Source organism: Ovis aries, chromosome 3 (genome assembly GCF_016772045.2).
Source record: "Ovis aries strain OAR_USU_Benz2616 breed Rambouillet chromosome 3, ARS-UI_Ramb_v3.0, whole genome shotgun sequence".
Taxonomy (NCBI): Eukaryota; Metazoa; Chordata; class Mammalia; order Artiodactyla; family Bovidae; genus Ovis; species Ovis aries.
In genome coordinates this window covers 205,690,273-205,709,726 of record NC_056056.1, presented here as the reverse complement: position 1 = coordinate 205,709,726, position 19,454 = coordinate 205,690,273, and the positions used below count along the sequence as shown (strand labels likewise).

The window sequence follows — 19,454 nt, the reverse complement described above, 5'->3', positions numbered from 1 at the left end:
TTTCCATGGGGATGGTCTTCATCCCTGTCACTTGTACAATGTCACAAACCTCCATCCATAGTACACTGGGCACTCTCTCTATCAGATCTAGGCCCTTAAGTCTATTTCTCACTTCCACTGTATAATCATAAGGGATTCGATTTAGGTCATACCTGAATGGTCTAGTGGTTTTCCCTACTTTCTTCAAGTCTGAATTTGGCAATAAGGAGTTCATGATCTGAGCCACAATCAGCTCCTGGTCTTGTTTTTGCTGACTGTATAGAACTTCTTCTTCTTTGGCTGCAAAGAATATAATCAATCTGATTTCAGTGTTGTCCATCTTGTGATGTCCATGTGTAGAGTCTTCTCTTGTGCTGTTGGAAGAGGGTGTTTGCTATGACCAGTGCATTCTCTTGGAAAAACTCTATTTGCCTTTGCCCTGCTTCATTCTGTATTCCAAGGCCAAATTTGTCTGTTACCCCAGGTGTTTACTTTTGCATTTCAGTCCCGTATAATGAAAAGGACATCTTTTTTGGGTGTTCATTCTGAAAGGTCTTGGAGGTCTTCATAGAACTGTTCAACTTCAGCTTCCTCTGCATTTCTGGTTGTGGCTTAGGCTTGGATTACTATGATACTGAATGGTTTCCCTTGGAAATGAACAGAGATCATTCTGTCATTCACCTGAATTTAACTTTTCTCAAACCTTGAGCTAAGCAATGCATTTTTCTTATGGAAATGTTTGTCTTAAGCTATGTTAATATACTGTGTATTTACCATAGACTCTGTCTTCAAGTGGGTTCTGCCTAAGACTCAGAAGAGACTTGACAAACCAGTATGTTTTACCCATACATTGTTGTCCTAATCTTTGTTAATGAAACCAGCTTGTAAAAGGATACTAAGTCAGTTAGGGTCACAGTTTGACTCAAACATCATTTGTAAGTTAATCACGCCAAGTTTACCAATATAGATTTTACTGATTGATTTATTTTACTTTCCAGATTTCTGTGAAAATTTAGCTTTCTTTGAGAAAATTAGCAGCAGCAAACCAAGCAAACAGGGCAGCACATAATAGTCAGGAAGATATTGTATATTCACAAGTATGTTTAGAACATTCTGTACTTGAGATGGTATACTAGTCTCTGAGGACACAAAAGTGAACTAGACATAGTCCATGCATGTTATAAAACCTGAGGTAAAAGGACTTTAAGACAAAAATCATCAAGTATACATAATTTCAAGTATATAAAATTTTATATATTATATAATATAAATATATATTTATATATAGCATTATATATTTATATTAATATCTATATATATTTATATAAAATTACAAGGAGAAATTGGTGACAAACATATGATATCACTTATACATGAAATCTTAAAAAAAAGAGGTACAAATGAACTTGTCTACAAAACGGAAATAGAGTCATAGATGTAGAAATCAAACTTATGCTTACCAGGTAGTAAAAGGGTGTAAAAAGGAGTAGGGGGACAAAACGGGAGACTAAAACTGACATATACACCACTCTCTATAAAATAAATAATTGGTAAGGAATAATGCATTGACCAGGGAAACTCTACACTGTGTTAATTCCTATGGGGAAAGAATCTAAAAGAGTGCACACATGTACATGTACATGCCCAGTTGATTCACTCTGCTGTGCACCTGAAATTAACATAATTTTCATTGGAATATAGTTGTAGATAAAATTTTAAAGAAAGAAGATGAGAAGCACACCACTAAGATGAGAGAAATGGAAGCACTGGTTTGGCCCAAAATGTCATTTGGATTGTCTATTCTGTGAGATCTTATTCACTGGACAACCCAATACATAAAGACAGAAGATGCATTATAAATTGCTATTTAGTCCATTTTTGGACTCATCAGTACAGCGCAGCTAATACTGTAAAAATCTAAAATATTCTGTTTCTAAAACTCAATCATACATAAACATATGTGAGACTGGGTATCACACGGGTAATGTGTGGTGGTAATTCACTATTTGTGATTTAAATGGGATAAAAGCAGGATTTTTAAAATCCAATAAAGTGTAGAAAACAGATTGGTATGTGTTTATAGATATAATGTTTACTTAGCACACTGTAATTTAAAACAGAAACACTGAGAATTAAAGTGTAAAAGGCACCTTTACATTTTTCCTAATGCCTTAAAATACAGAATCTAAAATAAAGATTAGTCTTAGTAATTTTTAAAATTTTTTGGCTGCCCCAGATCTTAGTTGCAGCATGTGGGATCTTTGGTATTCATTTTGGCATGTAAAACCTAGTTTGGTTGTTTGTTTTTCAATTTTATGATTTCTTTCGTTTCCTACTTATTGTGGTAAATGGATAATTTATTATTATTGGAGCAAAATCTCACATGCCACAACTAAAGATTTCACATGAGGTACATCTGATTCACTTTGTTGTACAGCATGTGGAATCTTTAATTGCTGGAAGTGGGACCTCTTGTTTGCGGGATGCAAGTTTTGGTTCCCTGGCCAGGGATCCAATAGTCCCTTTGTACTGGCAGCAGAGTCTCAGCCACTGGACCACCAGGGAAGTCCCTAGTCTCAGTAGTGTTAGAAACTTCTCTATAGATTTGTTTCCAATTAATTACTATTTTTGGCTGCACTGGGCTGTCGCTGCAGTGTGTGGGTTTCTCATTGTGGTGATGTCCCCTGCAGTGGAGCACAGGCTCTAGGCTGAGGCTTCAGTAGTTGCAGCCCTCGGGCTCCTAGTTGTGGCTCATGGGCTCTGGGCTCAGTAGTTGTGGCACAAAAGCCTAGCTGCTGTGTGGGGAATAGAATATCTCTGGACCAGGAATGGAACCCATGTCCGCTGCATTGGCAGGCAGATTTTTATCCACTGTGCCACCAGGGAAGTCCAAAAACAGTGACCATGTACATTTGGAACTGACAGTAAGGGAATTTTGAATGTGTTAACCAGTTGTAACATTTCTCATTGGTTATTAAAATAATTGTGCATGGTTTTAGCTATCATAGTCATTTTTATGGTCTCATGTGTGCAAATAAAGTGCTGTTTGTATGGAAAAAAGGGAATTCTTTCATATTTATGGGTGCAAAACATAAACATAAACTCATATTATTTAACACCTACTTAATTTAGAATCTCACTTCCAAATCCCTATCTCATTCAAGTATAGCTTGCTTCTATGCGGTTAACAAACACTATAAATAAATATTGATATTTTTGGCAGAGCAAGCAATAGAGCAGCTGTTTACAATGTATATATAAACATTTATAAAATGTTTATATAAAAACAATTTTTAATGCATCCCTTAGGGATGGTGTGTTAAATTCCCTAAAAAGGCCTTGAAGAATTTAAGGACATGATTTGTTTGCTGCAAATCCATTTTCTATCTGTATAACTTCTGGCACTGCTAACTCCAAGGTCATTCAGGTAGCCACGTTCCCCATCGCCTGTGATGACGAACCTAAAACCAAACATGAAAATGTTAAAAAAGCATAGGCTGGACAATTACATTTGTTCCTCCTCTATAATCTTCAGCACCTCCACTCCAGGTATTTTTAATGCGGACAAGAAAAAAATGAAAATCTGTTGTTCATAAGGCTTCTGAGTAAGTATACACCATTTCTGTATTCAGTTCCTTTTGTATTCTCAAAGTCCCTGCTGGAATATTGGAAGATTATCATCATCCATCCCAAAGTCAGTTATGTTGTTGACTAGGTATTTAACTAGGGCTCGCTGATGTAGCCAAGTGAACTGCTGCCATGGGTGGTGATAAAAGAAATTGTCACATACTGAAATATCGGTAAGTCATTCTGGCTTATACATGTCTTAACTTGACTTTTATGCTATAAAATACTCTCTCTGTGCCATAATAAACATCCACTGTACATCTGCTTTAATTATTAAACAAAAGGGCACACTGAGCAGAAGTGAAGAATGTCCAAATTAAAAATAAAGTTGAAATGTCCCTCTTCTTGAGACACCAACTCTGGTCCTGCTTCGATGATAAGACCCTTCCCAGGTGCCAATGCCATATTGACCCACCGTGTGCTTGCTGGTCTATTCTTTTTTATTTTTTTATTAAAGCAAAACCTTGAAGGAATGTAACTCTGACTTGTTTAATGTTCTCTTTTCTGACAAGATGTAAAACAGGGCCAGAAACCCTGTTTCTCTAAAGCAGTTTCTCAGAGTAAATCTGCAAAGTAGGCTTCTGGGCTAGTCCTCAACTTGGCTCAAATAAAACTCTTTTCTATTCTTATTTTTGATCGTTTACTGATTATTTTAATTAGCTTTCAGGGAACATGATTTTCAGTGTTCTCCTGACCTGTTTCATACATGTGTGAAAATAAACATATGTGCTTACTAGAAAATTCTTAAATGGGCTTAGCTTTGATTGAGGGAAGTGATTGCCCCTTATATTCTATATGCTCCAAAATGGTTACATTTAAAACATTCCCACTGAAGTGTTCACAACCGAAGATGTGTTACTAAGTTCCTTCCAGGGATAAATTATCACAGGAGGGATTCCCACTGGTTCTCTGATGACCTTCCCTTTAGGAATGGACAGGGCAGCGAGCAGAGTGGACTGAGGGTCTGTGGATACCAATTCTTCAGTGCCTTTCCAAGACGGTAGGATCCCAGAGTACCTCAGCTGTTCTCTCTACATTCTAAATATGGATTTCAGCACAGTTTAAGTCAGTGGGTGAAAGTGGATGAATATGTCCAATGTCATCATCATGCTGAAGATTTCAATTAAAAACATGATACGTGAAGTTTTCTCAAAGGCACAGATAATAAACAGAAGAGCGTACAAAGGATTTCTATTTTATACCTCATAGTGCAGCAAACTTTCCATGATATTAAATTTACATTCCCCAAAATACAATTCACACCCAAACTACACATAAATAGAATAGAAGACAGTCTGAAAACTTACGAGGCATTATATTTAGAGTTGTCTGTCCACTTCCAAGCATGATGTGATGATTCTCTGCTAAGGCCAATCCAATGGTCAGAAGGGCCTTTGTATCTTTTCAGAAAGTTCTATTATAAAACACCAAAAGCAAAAACACATGTCTCCTTCATTTTACCTTTGAGTCCTCTTCCCCCCAGCCTTCTCTCTTTGCATGACAGCCTGGTAAGGTTGAGAAGCTTAGACATTGAAGGGAGAAGACTAGTCCCCAGTTCTCAGCTTAAGTTACTCAAATGTCTTTGATCCTAAATTACGTTAAAGTGATCACACATATCAATTTGACCAGGAAAGTCCCAGGTTATGCCTATGGTTCCAACATAATATTGTCACTTCCAATATACTATGGTCACTTTCACTCCCCAAAATGTCCCAACTTGGATGATAAATTACATGATTAGCATACTTCTTTTTACAATGGGAACAATATATCTAATTTGAAGATTAACTATGAGGATTACATGAGAGAATGTGTCCAAATTGTCTCACATGGGTTCCAGGCAGAGAACATAACCAAGAAATGCCAGGCACTAATATGCTCTCCAAGCCCCCAAGTCTGCCTGGAATGGGAGCCTTCCTCTTCTTTCAGCTGTCACCCTGTGCGGCCTATAGCCTTCTCAGGGGCTAAGTATTTAACAAAGAACATGATCCAAAAATATTCCTTACCAGCTCCTCCTCCATTTCAAACTGAGCAAGAACAGCTTCCATTTTAGTACAGGATGTCTGACTGAATGTCCAATTCTTCGATTCTTCAGAAAAATAAAAACACTTACTCCCAAATCCAATCCATCCTTCTGGGCAGGTGACATACAGAACTTTTAACTCTGGCTTTCTGCTTCTCGCTAAAAGTTGGACAGACACAGAGAAGCATAACAAACAAATTTCCCATTCATGTTATCTATTTTTCCACTTAACATTCTGAGTTATACATATATACAGGTCTAGTTATACATATATACATGTGTGTACATGTATATGTAGGTATAGTATAACTAAATTCCAAAATGAGAGCTTTGAAGAAAAGCATGCCAAAGAACAGCTAGAGTCTTGTATTTTTATGGCCTTGGCTAATAGCGTTTTGTTTTCCTCAAAATCTGAACATGGGCTACTTTCTATAGGCAGACAGATTCTTAGAAATGTCTTCCCAGTCCAAACTCCACTGTTTTCCCAAAGAATAGTTTTTCTTTATATGTATGTTGGCACCATTTTTTATATATAGATTTGTGGAACCAGCTCTCTGTTCTCACTAAAAGTTGGACAGACACAGTGAAGCATAACAAAGAAATTTTCTCATCCCTTTTACCTATTACTCCACTTACCATCTTGAGGTTGATCTTTATATATATATATATATCTCACATATGTATGTATGTACATATATACACATGTATTCATATATGTAAATACAGCAAAACTAAATTCCAAAATGAGGAGTTTGAAGAAAAACATGGCCAAATATAAACTAAACTAGACTTTTATGGCTGTGCAAACAGCATTTTGTTTTTCTTAAAATCTGACCAAGACCTACTTTTCATAGGCAGACAGATTGTTAGAAACATCTTCCATGCCCAATGCGTTTGTTTATCAGAATGCACAGTTTTACTTTATATGTATTTTGGCACCATTCTACATAATTTCATATTATTTTGCTTCCAGAGTCATATTCTCAGGTGCTTGTCTATGTACTAAACACTCTCTATGGATGCCACCCAACTTTGGGTTATATGCAGAATTGCCGAGCTGTAATGAACATTACTTTGCCAACAAAGGTCCATCTAGTCAAGGCTATGATTTTTCCAGTGGTCATGTATGGATGTGAGAGTTGCACTGTGAAGAAAGCTGAGTGCCAAAGAATTGATGCTTTCGAACTGTGGTGTTGGAGAAGACTCTTGAGAGTCCCTTGGACTGCAAGGAGATCCAACCAGTCCATTCTAAAGGAGATCATTCTTGGGTGTTCTTTGGAAGAAATGATGCTAAAGCAGAAACTCCAGTAGTTTGGCCACCTCATGAGAAGAGTTGACTCATTGGTAAAGACTCTGATGCTGGGAAGGATTGGGGGCAGGGGGAGAAGGGGACAGCAGAGGATGAGATGGCTGGATGGCATCACCGACTCAATGGACATGAGTTTGAGTGAACTCTGAGAGTTGGTGATGGACAGGGAGGCCTGGCGTGCTGCAATTCATGGAGTCACAAGAGTTGGACACAACTGAGTGACTGAACTGAACTGAATGAACTTCCAACTAATATTTCTAATGCCTTGTGAAATGCTACCAGCTTTAACCATTCATAAAACACCAACTGCTACTTAGTGTGTGGAAAAGTGATTGTACTTTGCTGCTTGCCAAAACAGTAGACTTCTCCAAGATCTATGTCCTTTTTTTGGTTCTTGGAAAATGTAATATCGAGATCTGTGGTCACTTGCTGAGTGCAAGCTAGTGATAGTTGTTTCTCCTAAATGATTTTATTAGATTGAGAATTTGCCTTGGAAAGAATGTTCTCTGAAAACTAACATATGAATATACATATATATATATATTTTATCTGGTGACTTTTTCCCCTGAGGTCAGTCTTGAAGTACACATTGTACATTTGATGTTGCCTCCCAGAGTTATCACTAACAGTCTTATCTCAGGCACAAAAGCCATCAATCCACTGAATTTCAACCAGAGAATCTGTGCATCTCACTTCTCAGGGGTCCATGGACACTAACGGTTTTAAGGAAATCAATTTCTGTAGCATTTAATTCCTGTAGTACTCTTTCCTAGCATCATATGGATTTCCCTTTCCCCACATCTTCTTTAGTATCAGTCCTTCTTACTCTTGACAAAAGAAATGCAAACTCCTTACCTTTCCTAGATTTTACTATGCTACATTTCTTAGGGGTATAAAACCTTCTAGTAGACAAAACGTGGCATAGTTCAATTATTGATTTTAGTACCAAAAATACAATGTAGTATTTTCAGTGTTTCTGGAAATGCTATTCTATATGTATTTCTGTTAAATATGTATAAAAATATTTGGGCCCTTGTTAGATGCTCTGAACCAGCAAGATATCAGAGTATAGGCAATGGGAAGAATAAATGTTTTTCCTTCATAACCTCACTTTTTTCTCCCTTATCCAATCTGATAGGAAATACTGTTGGTTCAACTTTCAGGATAGATTCTGACACCAGGTCCCACCTCCACTGTTATCACCAGGACCAAGCCATGGTCCCCTCTGGTGTGGATTTCTATAAGGTTACCCTAGTAGGTGTTTCCGAAGTCTAACTTTTCTTCCAACAGTCAAAATGGTTTTATTCTAATGAAATTTAGATCATGGCATTCTTCTACAATTTCCCTTTTCCTATACCCCCCACTGCGCTCAGATTGAAAAGCTGAAGTCTTTACCTGACTCATTAGGATGTGACCTCCCTGACCCCCAGCCTGTTACTTTTCCTCATTCTCACCTTGCTTCAGCTGTAGAAGCCTCCATGCTGTTCCCCAAACCTACCAGGAGATTCTTCCTTTCATTCTACTTGTTCCTGCCATCTGGAGTGCTTTCCCCACATAGCCACATGGCTCCTTCATCTCCTTCAAGTTTGCAGAAAAGTCATCTTCTCAAGGAGGCTTGCCCTGGACACTTATATTCATCTCAATGTTATCCTATGTTATAATATCTGCGTCTTTCTGTTACTAATAGAATAGGAGTTCCCTGGGAATTTTTTGTGTTTTGTTCACTGGTATACCTCAAACATTTCACACACCCTGGCACATATGGAGCTCAATAAATATTTATTGACAATGTGAATGTGCAAAGAACATGGTACGGTTTGGAGAACAGGTAACTCACCTGCCACAAGAGCGGAAAGCACCACCACATTTAGAGCCACAAGTATAAAGATAATCAGGATGCAGGAGCAAAGCTTGGCAGGTGTAACAGGAGATATAATTGCTAGGCATTTCTTTCGGAGATCTTTACCTATAAATAGAAATGTCATAATCTCAATCTCATGGAAGCATTTCAAGAAAAACTTGAATTTATCACAGAATCAACATGTAAAGTCAGCTCTACCTCACCTTCCCTATTGCCAAACTCTCTCACAAAAGGTCCAAGTCCAAGAGAGATGGCCACGGCCCAAAAGCGACCCAGACATAAGAGAAACAGTATGTTTCCCCTGAAGAGTCCTCCAGTTATTGTAAGAAGAGCTAATAAGGGAGTAAGAGACAGACAGACTAGAAATCAGAATGAAAACAAAACATGCAAACAATCCAGATTTACCTCCACAAATAACGAATTTGGTTAGAAGTTCTAAGAGGAGCTTTAGAAAACTAATTAATATAATTCATCACATTCACAGAATAAGAGAAGAGAAAGGATATGACCATCGATATAGACATAAAAGGAGAAGGAAATGGCAATCCACTCCAGTATTCTTGCTTAAAGAATCCCATGGACAGAGGAGCCTCTGGGCTGCTGTCCATAAGGTCACCCACAGTCGGACACGACTGAAGTGACTTAGCATGCATGCATGCATGCATAGACATAAAATGTGGAAAACGTAAGAGTCATCCCAAATAACAAAGTCCAACAAATTATGAACTGAACTTTCACTTTTCATAGAAATAGTACAGCTAACATGATACTTAATGGTGAAAAAGTGAATGCCTTCCTCTAAAGGTCAGGAACAAGGCAAGGATGCCTGTTCTCACCAAACCAATTTAACATTTTACTAGAGGTTCTATCAGTGCCAAAAAGGAAAGAAAAGTAAGTAAAAGACATATAGAGATTCGGAAGAAGTGAAAGTGTTTCTAGACGTGGTATCCACTCACCTCCCACTAGAAATATTAATTTGAAAATTATCTGCACATGAAAATCCCTTCCCAAGAGTCAAGGATTCCAGGCACAGCCACAACCTGCCTCATCCCAGTTCCTTGCACTCCAGCAATTCTGGCAGATAATGCAGTCTCAGACAGCTTCCACCCTGGGCTTCCTGTGGGCTCCTAGGAGCCGTGCTTCCCACTGCACCTGCCAATTCCAGCAGCTCCAGGTGGGGCTCCTGTGACGCTTGGCTCCTGGTGAACTCCTGGGGACCAGGCCCCCCAAACCCTTCCCTCAGGACTCAGCAGTCCAGCAGAGAGAGAGACCCTCTCCCTGTGGGAAAAGGAGAGTAAAGCAGTGCTTGACTTCCCTACGGATTTCCGGTCTACCTGCTCTAGCATCACATCAGTCTGACTTCTGCAGCCCTGGGTGACACCCTGCAGGCCACCCTCTCCCCAGTGCCTGCCAACTACAGTGAGCCAAGTGACTCCTGTGACATTAGGCTCCTGGTAGGCTCCTGGTAACCCAGGCCACCTTTCACCCTCGGGACTGTGGACTCCCGTGGCCACTGGCAGCTCCTATCACTCCTGCTGGCTCCCATGAATCAAGAAACCAACATAACCAGTCATTGTTGTTTAGTTTCTAAACCTTGTGTGACTGTTTTGCGACCCCATAGACTGTAGCCTGCCAGGCTCCTCTGTCTATAGAATTTGGCTCCTATGTCCATGGGATTTCCCAAGCAAGAATTCTGGAATGGTTTGCCATTTCCTTCTTTAGGGCATCTTCCCAATCCAGGGATCAAACCTATGTCTCCTGCTTGGCAGGGGGATTCTTTATACCACTGAGCCACCTGGAAAGCTCCAACCAGTCACTAGGGAAACATAAAATACAGTGAGCTGTCACAAGATGTGTATCAGAGTGGCAAATAAAATAACAAAACTAAATGATGGTGAAGAAATGATAGAAAAGAAATTCTCATAAACTATTGAAAATGCAACAGTCAGCCACTTTGGAGAACAGCTTGGCAGTGAGGTGTGGCAAACATAAGCCCACCACATGCCCTAGCAATGCCATCCCTAGGTATCTATGCAAGAGGAATGAAAATTTCCATTTACACACAAAACCCATACTTGAACATTTATAATAACTTTATTTATTGTCACCAAAAACTGGCAACAATTCAAATATCCTTCAGCTGGGAAAAAGGTAAAAAAAGACCACTTTGTACTAAGAAAAAAGAAAAGCTTGACCCCATGCTCACAATTGCTCATTTATTATTTTGCTTTGAGTCAGTAAATTTTACTGAGACTCTCCTCCCCAAAGCCTCCGAAAACTCTGGATTGCCTGAAAATGTAAAAAGGCAATAAAGAAAGCAGTGAGATGCTTCCCAACTCAAGTGTGATCATGACCGCGTGTCCCTAGAACACGTGAGAAGTGTGACTTTGGAAATGCCACCTGCTCTTCCACCTCGCTCTCCCTTCCCAACAAAGTGTTCTGTTCCCCTTCTTGCCTACTTAAAAGTGAGAACCTTTTTCAGAGAGTGTTTCCTATTGTGAAAGTCCTTGTGAATGTCCTTGTGAATAATGTCTCTCTTTATTAAGTCTACACTATTGATATACAGTACAATATAAATGAATTTCAAATGCATCATGCTGGTGAAAAAAGCCTGACTCTGTAGGCATTCTTATAAAGCAAGAGTATTAAAATAGAAAACAAATCATTGGTTGTCAAATGATGAGGAGAGAGGAAAGAAATATATACAGAGAGCATGTGTGTGTGTGTTGGGGGGTGTTGGGGGGTACTCTTAGTGTGTTGTGGCCACATGATTATATGTATTTGTCAAAACTCATAGAAATGTACAGCAAAAGGTGAATTTTACTGAATGTTAATTATAATTTTTAAAAGTTCCTGCTAACTTTAACTGCTACATTTCACTCATTGCAACTGTATCTCCCAGAATGTTCAGGAACGTCAGTTTAAATGCTAGGCAGGGGGGAAAAATATAGGAATGACTTCTTTAAATGCTATACAATGGCATTTGGATTTTGGCTACATATAAAACTTTCCATCTTCATGCTTTCTGGTTCTGCATTAAAGCAAACTTGTCTCAGAAATTCCATATGTTATGACTTCTGAGAAATGGAAGATTTCCGGCCATAACAGTAAGCAAAGGATGCCACAGTAATCAGCAATCGCAGCCAGCACAGAAGCGTGAGCTGGTGAGCCCTGAGGGAACTCAGGAAGGGGAGAAATCCCTCCTTCTAGTAGCCCTCAGACTGCAGCCACTCCCTATGCTGAGCCCTGAAGGAACTCAGGATATGAAAACTCAGGATAATGGCCCCGGATAGTTGAGGTGCATATCAAAAGAATGATTTCAGTGAGACCAGACTCTTGCATCTTCCCATACACAGAAAAGTGCTAAATTCCTTAACCTGGGATATCTGGTTTTCTTTAATTTACAAAAAAATCTTTTGATATTCAAAGGCTACATGTTGCAGTTTCTGTACTACCTGGCTCCCCTCTTGCCTCCTTGGAGCAGTTCTCTCAGGGTTATTTGAGATGCTGTCTCCCTGGCTTGAGTTCTAAAGTTCCCACTGAATAAAACATAACTCTTGTAACCAGGAAGGGTTAATTTTGACTCCATACAGGATCTGTTTCTGTGACTTTAATTCTCATTTCACGGCTTTTGTTATTACAGGCATACATAATGGCCTGACTCAGGGAGCCCTGTCTGCCACACTTCTGCCTGCCTCTTGGGCTAGGGTGCCTTTGTTTGGCTCACAGGGAGAGAGCCTGACTCCTCTCACCTGTGAAGGGCTATGACATTCCTGTTCTTTGTGTGGGAAATGGCACCCCTCCTCTGCTGATTACCAGCCTTACAGAAATTCATATTTGGCGGCCAGAACTGCAGAGAGCTGTTTCATCTTTGTTTATTGACATCACAGCAAATATTTCATGTACACCACCCATGATTGACCGTAAACTGAAACTAACACATCCCTAGGAATGAGGCTTGCTATTCTAAGAGATGCTGACAAAAAAACAGTTATTTTCTTTGTACTTTGATTTCTCACCTCCTCCCACCTGATCCATAAAATAACCAGGCATCCAGACCCCGACATGATGGTTAATTCGAGATGTTAGTCAGCCATCTTCTTGGTCAGCCAGCTCTCTGAATAAAGTCCTATTCCTTGCCTTAACACCTTATCTCTCAGATTCATTAGCCTATTGTCAGGGGTGAGCAGAGTGAACTTGGGTAATACTCAACTTTTAGGTTGTGAACACTTTTTTAAGTTACACTTCTACAATTTTTGTTCATTTTAGAAGAGTAAGATGTGAATCTCCTCTTACCTCTCTCCAAAGAATCTCCTATTTGCTCACTACTAATTTCTAAAAGGGGCTTCCCTGGTAGCTCACCTGGTAAAGAATGTGCCTGCAATGTAAGAGACCTGGGTTTGATCCCCGGGTTGGGAAGATCCCCTGGAGGAGGTCATGGTATTCTTGCCTGGCGAATCCACATGGACACAGGAGCCTGGTGGGCTACAGTCCATGGGGTCGCAAAGAGGCAGACGTGACTGAGTGACTAAGTACAGTATTCTAAAAGTCCTCCCTTTTTCTTCTTCATTTCTCTATATCTTTCTCCTAACACCCTCCTTTGCTTACTGTTTCATTTCTCTTTCTTGCTTATTTACTTCTGTTCTATTTTTTCATATGGAAATAAAATTTGCCACCCCCAAAATGTTCTCCAGTTTTCTTGGGTCTGTCTCATGTATACATATGATTCAACTTGAGATGTGGAATTTCTTGCCATATCAATAAACAAGGATGTCACAGCCATCAGCAGTTTTGACCCTCCAAATGTGAAATTCTGAGCCTTGAGTGTGCTTAGGAAGGAGAATGATGCTTGCTATTTGGCAGTCATTAAGCTGCAGCCACTCCCTGCCGTGAGCACTAAGGAAAAGTGGAGGAGACCAGCCCTAGACAGCTGAGGTGCATCTCAAGGGAATGATTTCAGTGACCCCACACTCTTGCATCTTCTAGTACAAAGAAATCACTACATTCCTTAACTTGGGATATCTGGTTTTCTCTAAATCACAACGATCTTTGGATGTTCAGATTACCTGCCCCTTGTTCCAAACTTCTACATAACCTGACTTCTCCCCACTCTCCTCCGAGCAGTTTTTATGGGGTTACATGAGACATTGTCTTCCAGGCTTGAAGACCTAAAAATTCTCATTGAATAAAAGGTAACTCTCAACATTAAGGTGCATATATTTTATCAGTCTGCAAACTCTTTGTGATTTTGGACATCTATCTCATGTCAATTTAATCCTTAAACCAGAAGAGCAGAGGAACTGCTCTTACACTCTCCTGTGGTGTGTCATGTCCTCTTCCTGTTTCCCTTTAAATTCATATGGCTTTTATATTACACTCTGAACACAATAACCTTCAAATTTCTAGTGTGAAAAAATGGTGTTAGAAATTATCTCACAGAAGAACAGAGAGGAGCTGATGATGGAAGTATGACATGTAGTCAGGAAAAACAAAGAAGGTCTTCTCCACCACCTACTTTTCCTTTGACTGTAGCCCAGTACGTTCTGCAGTGCAGGAGGACACTGCCCACCCACTCGAAAGCCTCACAAGTGTTCTATTCTAATAAATCACTTCTTATCTATCACCAGGGCTTCCCAAGTGACTAAGATGGTAAAGAATCTGCATGCAGTATGGAAGACTTGGGTTTGATTCCTGGTTTGGGAAGATCTTCTGGAGAAGAGATAGGCTACCTACTCCAGTATTCCGGTCTGGAGAACTCTATGGACAGAGGAGCCTGGCAGGTTACTGTCCATGGGGTCGCAAAGAGTCGGACACAACTGAGCGACTTTCACTTTCACTTATTCATCACTTTGCCTCTCAATGAATTCTTTCTGCGCTCACAGATAAAGAACTGTGGTACCGGAGCTCTTCGGAGCTCCTGTAACGACACCAAACCCTTTCACCAATAGCCCTAGTTTTTGCAGTTAACCTTTTTTTGTCAATAATTAGTCATGGCTTTATTAAACAAAAGTTCTTAGAGAACAGTAAGATATTAATTCTCAGCTGACATCAGGGGAAAGTGACAAGAGGTTACAATTTTTTTTTAATGCAGTTTTATTGATAACAACATTAGCCAGACAGGTACTATATTTCAACAAATTCTTTTAATAATCAATCACTATGTTACATTAACACTCTGACACTCTCATTGAATCAAATTTGTTTAACTAAAATGGTTATATTTAAAAGATGCTCATATTTTTATATCACTAGTGACAATGTCTGTTAAGATATTATATAGACTACTTTGTCATGTACTCTAAAAAGGATGATATAAAGCTTAGCCATTTAAGATCCATTATGATCAAAGGACCAGAGGACAAAATTGCAGTAAATTATAGTATGTAAACTATGATAGTATATATAATCTATAGAATCCTAGGGACGGCAGAGCCTATGGGGTCGCACAGAGTCAGACATTACTGAAGTGATTTAGCAGCAACAGCATGAGCAGCCTATATAGCATATATACTACATATGTATGACTGTACACACATGTATACATATATGTATGTTGCGCACACGTGTAATACATGTACATGTGTACATGTGTGTATGTCTTTCTGTATACATGTACATGTACGTATATGAATGTATGTATATACATGCACAGATACATGTATCTATGCATATGCATATATATGCATGTATATATACATATATGTACATAGCATACTATACTATATATACTATTTAGTATGCATATATAGTACATATACGTATAGTATGTATACATAGTATGTATATAGTATGTATACATATATACACATACATATGTATATACATATATACATGTATGTATACATATATATGTATACAAATATGTATAGTATATATACATACATATGTAAACATACCTATATATCTATATATGTACCATATATAGTATATATAGAAAAGTATAATATATAAACTATTGTATAAATTATAGTATAGAATATAGCATATTTTACAGTATATATACTATTATAGTATATATATTAGTATATATACTATATATATGTGTACATATATAGTGTACTTCTGTTATTATATCTCTCTCTTATTTTCATTCTCTGGTCCTTTGATCATAGTGGACCTTAAATGGCTAATGCTTTTTTCTAGTAGTCTTGTATGGATGTGAGAGCTGGACTATAAGAAGAGCTGAGCACAGAAGTTTCCCTTTGGAATTAAGGGTAAATGTGATTTTCAGTAATATTAAGTGTTTCAGCTGAAATCTACTGAGGCTCATTTATGTGTCCAAATAGTTTTCTTTGTCTTTCCCTCTGTCTCTTTCCCTCTTTATGTCTCTTTCTCTCTCTCACGAGTTCTTGTTGCTTTTGAACTGTGGTGTTGGAGAAGACTCTTGAGAATCCCTTGTACTGCAAGGAGATCCAACCAGTCCATCCTAAAGGAGATCAGTCCTGGGTGTGCACTGGAAGGACTGATGCTGAAGCTGAAACTCCAATACTTTGGCCTCCTCATGCGAAGAGCTGACTCATCTGAAAAGACCCTGACAGTGGGAAAGATTGGGGGCAGGAGGAGAAGGGGACAACAGAGGATGAGATGGCTGGGTGGCATCACCAACTCAATGGACATGAGTTTGGGTAAACTCGGGGAGTTGGTCACGGACAGGGAGGCCTGGTGAGGTGCGGTTCATGGGGTCTCAAAGAGTCAGACACAACTGGGTGGCTGAACTGAACTGATATATAGAAATAACACAATATATAAATATAGAAGTATACCAGACCTCGTGAGAGAGAGAAAGAGACATAAAGAGGGAAAGAGACAGAGGGAAAGACAAAGAGAATTATTTGTTCACATAAATGAGCCTCAGTGGATTTTAGCTGAAACACATAATGATATTACTGAAAATCACATTTACCCTTAATTCCAAAAGGAAATGTTGCAGGGCACTTTTGTGCCCAATGGAATAAAAACAGTTTTGCACTTACTAAAAATTAAAAAACAAAAGAAAGAAATTGTGATTTTTACTCCTATTCCTCCAGAAAATGTGATGCCATCATTCAAGGCCCAAGTCAAAAGTAATTTCAGAAGCAGCAGCCATCACCAACTCGCTAGGTTTCATTAAATGCATTGTAGCACAGATCACATCAAATGATAGTAAATCAATTTGTCTGTCCCTGAGACGATGAAGTCCTAAAGGCAGGGTCTAAATACAATCTGTCTTTGTAGCAAATAACAAATAACAGGTTCTAAATATCTCACTACTACATTCAATCAGACTATAGAATACGTGTCATGGTTAATTTTTTAAACATATAAATGAATCTATTCTTATTCAAATTCTTCTCCTATTTAGTTGGTTACATAAGATTGAGCAGAGTACCCTGTGCTACACAGTAGGTATGGGCAACTTTTATTAGGATATGTATTACAAAATTGTTGGTATCTGTTTGCCATCACCTCTGGAATATAATCCTCTGTTATTTAATATCATAATGTGACTTGCCAGAGTGAAAATCACCTGCAACCTGGGGAAAATATGAGAACTAATAAAATAAATCCAGAGAACATTTTTCTCTTAAAATTCTGTAACCTAAATCTGTGCAGAAATATTTAAGTAACATGCCAGTAACAAAACACCTGATGTGACAATTACACACCTGTCCTCTCATCCACCTCTAGACCCTCAAAACATATCTCCTTCTATCAAAGTTAACTGTGAGTACTGATAGTCCTAAGGTGCAATTTCTATCCTGTCAGTGGCTGGTGGTATAAGAGTTTCCCCTCCCTCAACCCTCATTTTGTTTTGTCAAAGTTGATCAATTTTCACTTACCAGATCTCCCCTCTTCCACACTTTCTTCCGAGGTAGAGTTTCCCTGCAACATTTCCAACGTCTCTGTCAGAGTTATGTTTCTACTTAAGGGTATCCGACACTGTTTTTCACCAGGTTGCCAAAACAGGAACTGAGAAGTAAAGCAGGAAACTTTCATTCAATGAGTAAGCAGCAACAAGATTAGTGAAATTGACAAGACCTTTAAATTTATTGTTGACCAGACCTTAAATTTAAAATGCAAAGTGCTTTTAACTTAGAAAGATCTACTCCACAGACTTTTGTTCCCTATCACAATGGAGTAACAGGGACCAGATTTACTTCCCTGTCTGAATCAACTAAAAAAAAAAAAAAAAAACTAGAAATAAGAAAAATGTTACAAAACATCCTTTTCAATCACTGGGCACCTTTCAATGAAGGACAGTGAGCCTTACACTTGCCCCAGCTTATAGCCCATAGACAACTTTGTAGGGGTGGGTTTTTGTTGTTCAGATGCTAAGTTGTCAGACGTTTTGCAACCCCATAATAGCAGCGCACCAGACTTCCCTGTCCTTCACTATCTCCTGGAATTTGCTCAAACTCAAGTCCACTGAATTGGTGATGCCATCCAACCATTTCACCCTGTGTCCTTACCTTCTCCTGTTGTCCTCAATCCTTCCCAGTATCAGGGTCTTTTCCAAAGCAGAGGGAAACCAACAAAATGCCAAGAGATTCGCTGAGGTGAACAGGAGAAGTGAAGGGGTAAGACTACAGAGTATCAGAAGAGAGAGAGAGAGATGCACAGGGAGAGAACTGGAGGGAGGTACAGTGTTCCCTTTGGGTATCCAGCAGCTTACTGATCACTTGTATACAAGGATGGAGGGAAAAACACACAAACAAACAAAAACCAAAACCAAAAAACTCTGTCAACTACAAATTGGCACTCGCCATGGGCATTTGCCAATGGCAACCCACTCCAATATTCTTGCCTGGAAAATTCCATGGACGGAGGAGCCTCGTAGGCTACAGTCTATGGGGTCGCAAAGAGTCGGACAGGACTGAGCAACTTCACTTCTACAAGGATTAAATCCTGTGCCCCGCCTTTCAGGCGCAGCTGCCTCTGCTGGTGCCCATGACCCCAGGGCAGACTCGGAGCTGAGAGCCAAGCCAGGGAGGCTGCTTGAAGACCTAGGACAGCCTGCCACGCCTGGCTTCAGGCTGCTCCAAAGACTGGGCAGCTAGGCCAGCGACCCTGGGAGCCCCCCGCCCGCCTGACCCCCGCAAACCTAGCCTGGTGTGGCTGCCTGCTCCTGGGCCAGCTGCGCTCCTCCTCTTCTGGCGGCGAAGTCGAACTGCCTCTCCGCTCACTCCGCCGCTGCCTAGGCCTCAGCTTCCGCCAGGCCGCTTCCGCCAGGCCGCTTCCGCCAGGCTGCCTCCGCCCACCGGCCTCCGCCTCCGCCCGCCTGGCCCCAGCCACCCTTGGCACCCCACTCATCCCCTCCCTGTCCCCATCTCCGCCTGCCTGGGCTGGCGAATCTAAGTTGAAACAGCCTGAGCAGCAGCGAGCACGGGGGCTATGACGTAGACGGCCTTCCTGCAGGGGCTAGGAAGTACAGCAGCACTTAGTGTGCCCAGATAATCAAGATGATTACCAGCTGGTTCCCTTGGACAGCAAGGAGACCTAACCAGTCAATCCTAAACTTAGGAAATTGATCCTGAATATTCATAGGAAGGACTGATGCTGAAGCTGAAGCTCCAATAATTTGGCCACCAGATGGAAAGAACTGACTCACTCCCTGATAAGACTGAAGGCAGGAGGAGAAGGGAGTGGCAGAGGATGAGATGGTTGGATGGCATCAT

At 39.9% G+C, this 19,454-nt stretch overlaps 1 protein-coding gene across 6 annotated transcripts in view; it reads right to left on the bottom strand.

Moving 5' to 3' along the window:
- Positions 1–943: 943 nt before the first annotated feature.
- LOC101103227 (C-type lectin domain family 2 member H-like) overlaps positions 944–19,454 on the bottom strand; it is a 38,642-nt gene continuing 20,131 nt past the window's right edge. For 5 of the 6 annotated variants that reach the window (XM_060413433.1, XM_060413434.1, XM_060413435.1 and 2 more), the window contains 5 exons: positions 17,619–17,748; positions 8,776–8,904; positions 5,613–5,788; positions 4,914–5,020; positions 944–3,440 (listed from right to left, as the gene is read on the bottom strand). In XM_060413433.1, the coding sequence (XP_060269416.1) occupies positions 3,308–3,440; positions 4,914–5,020; positions 5,613–5,788; positions 8,776–8,904; positions 17,619–17,670 (597 nt within the window). In that variant the 5' untranslated portion in view covers positions 17,671–17,748 and the 3' untranslated portion in view covers positions 944–3,307. Of the gene's footprint in view, positions 3,441–4,913; positions 5,021–5,612; positions 5,789–8,775; positions 8,905–17,618; positions 17,749–18,248; positions 18,331–18,880; positions 19,004–19,454 lie in introns of those variants that run through there. The other variant, XM_060413436.1, reaches the window with a different exon arrangement.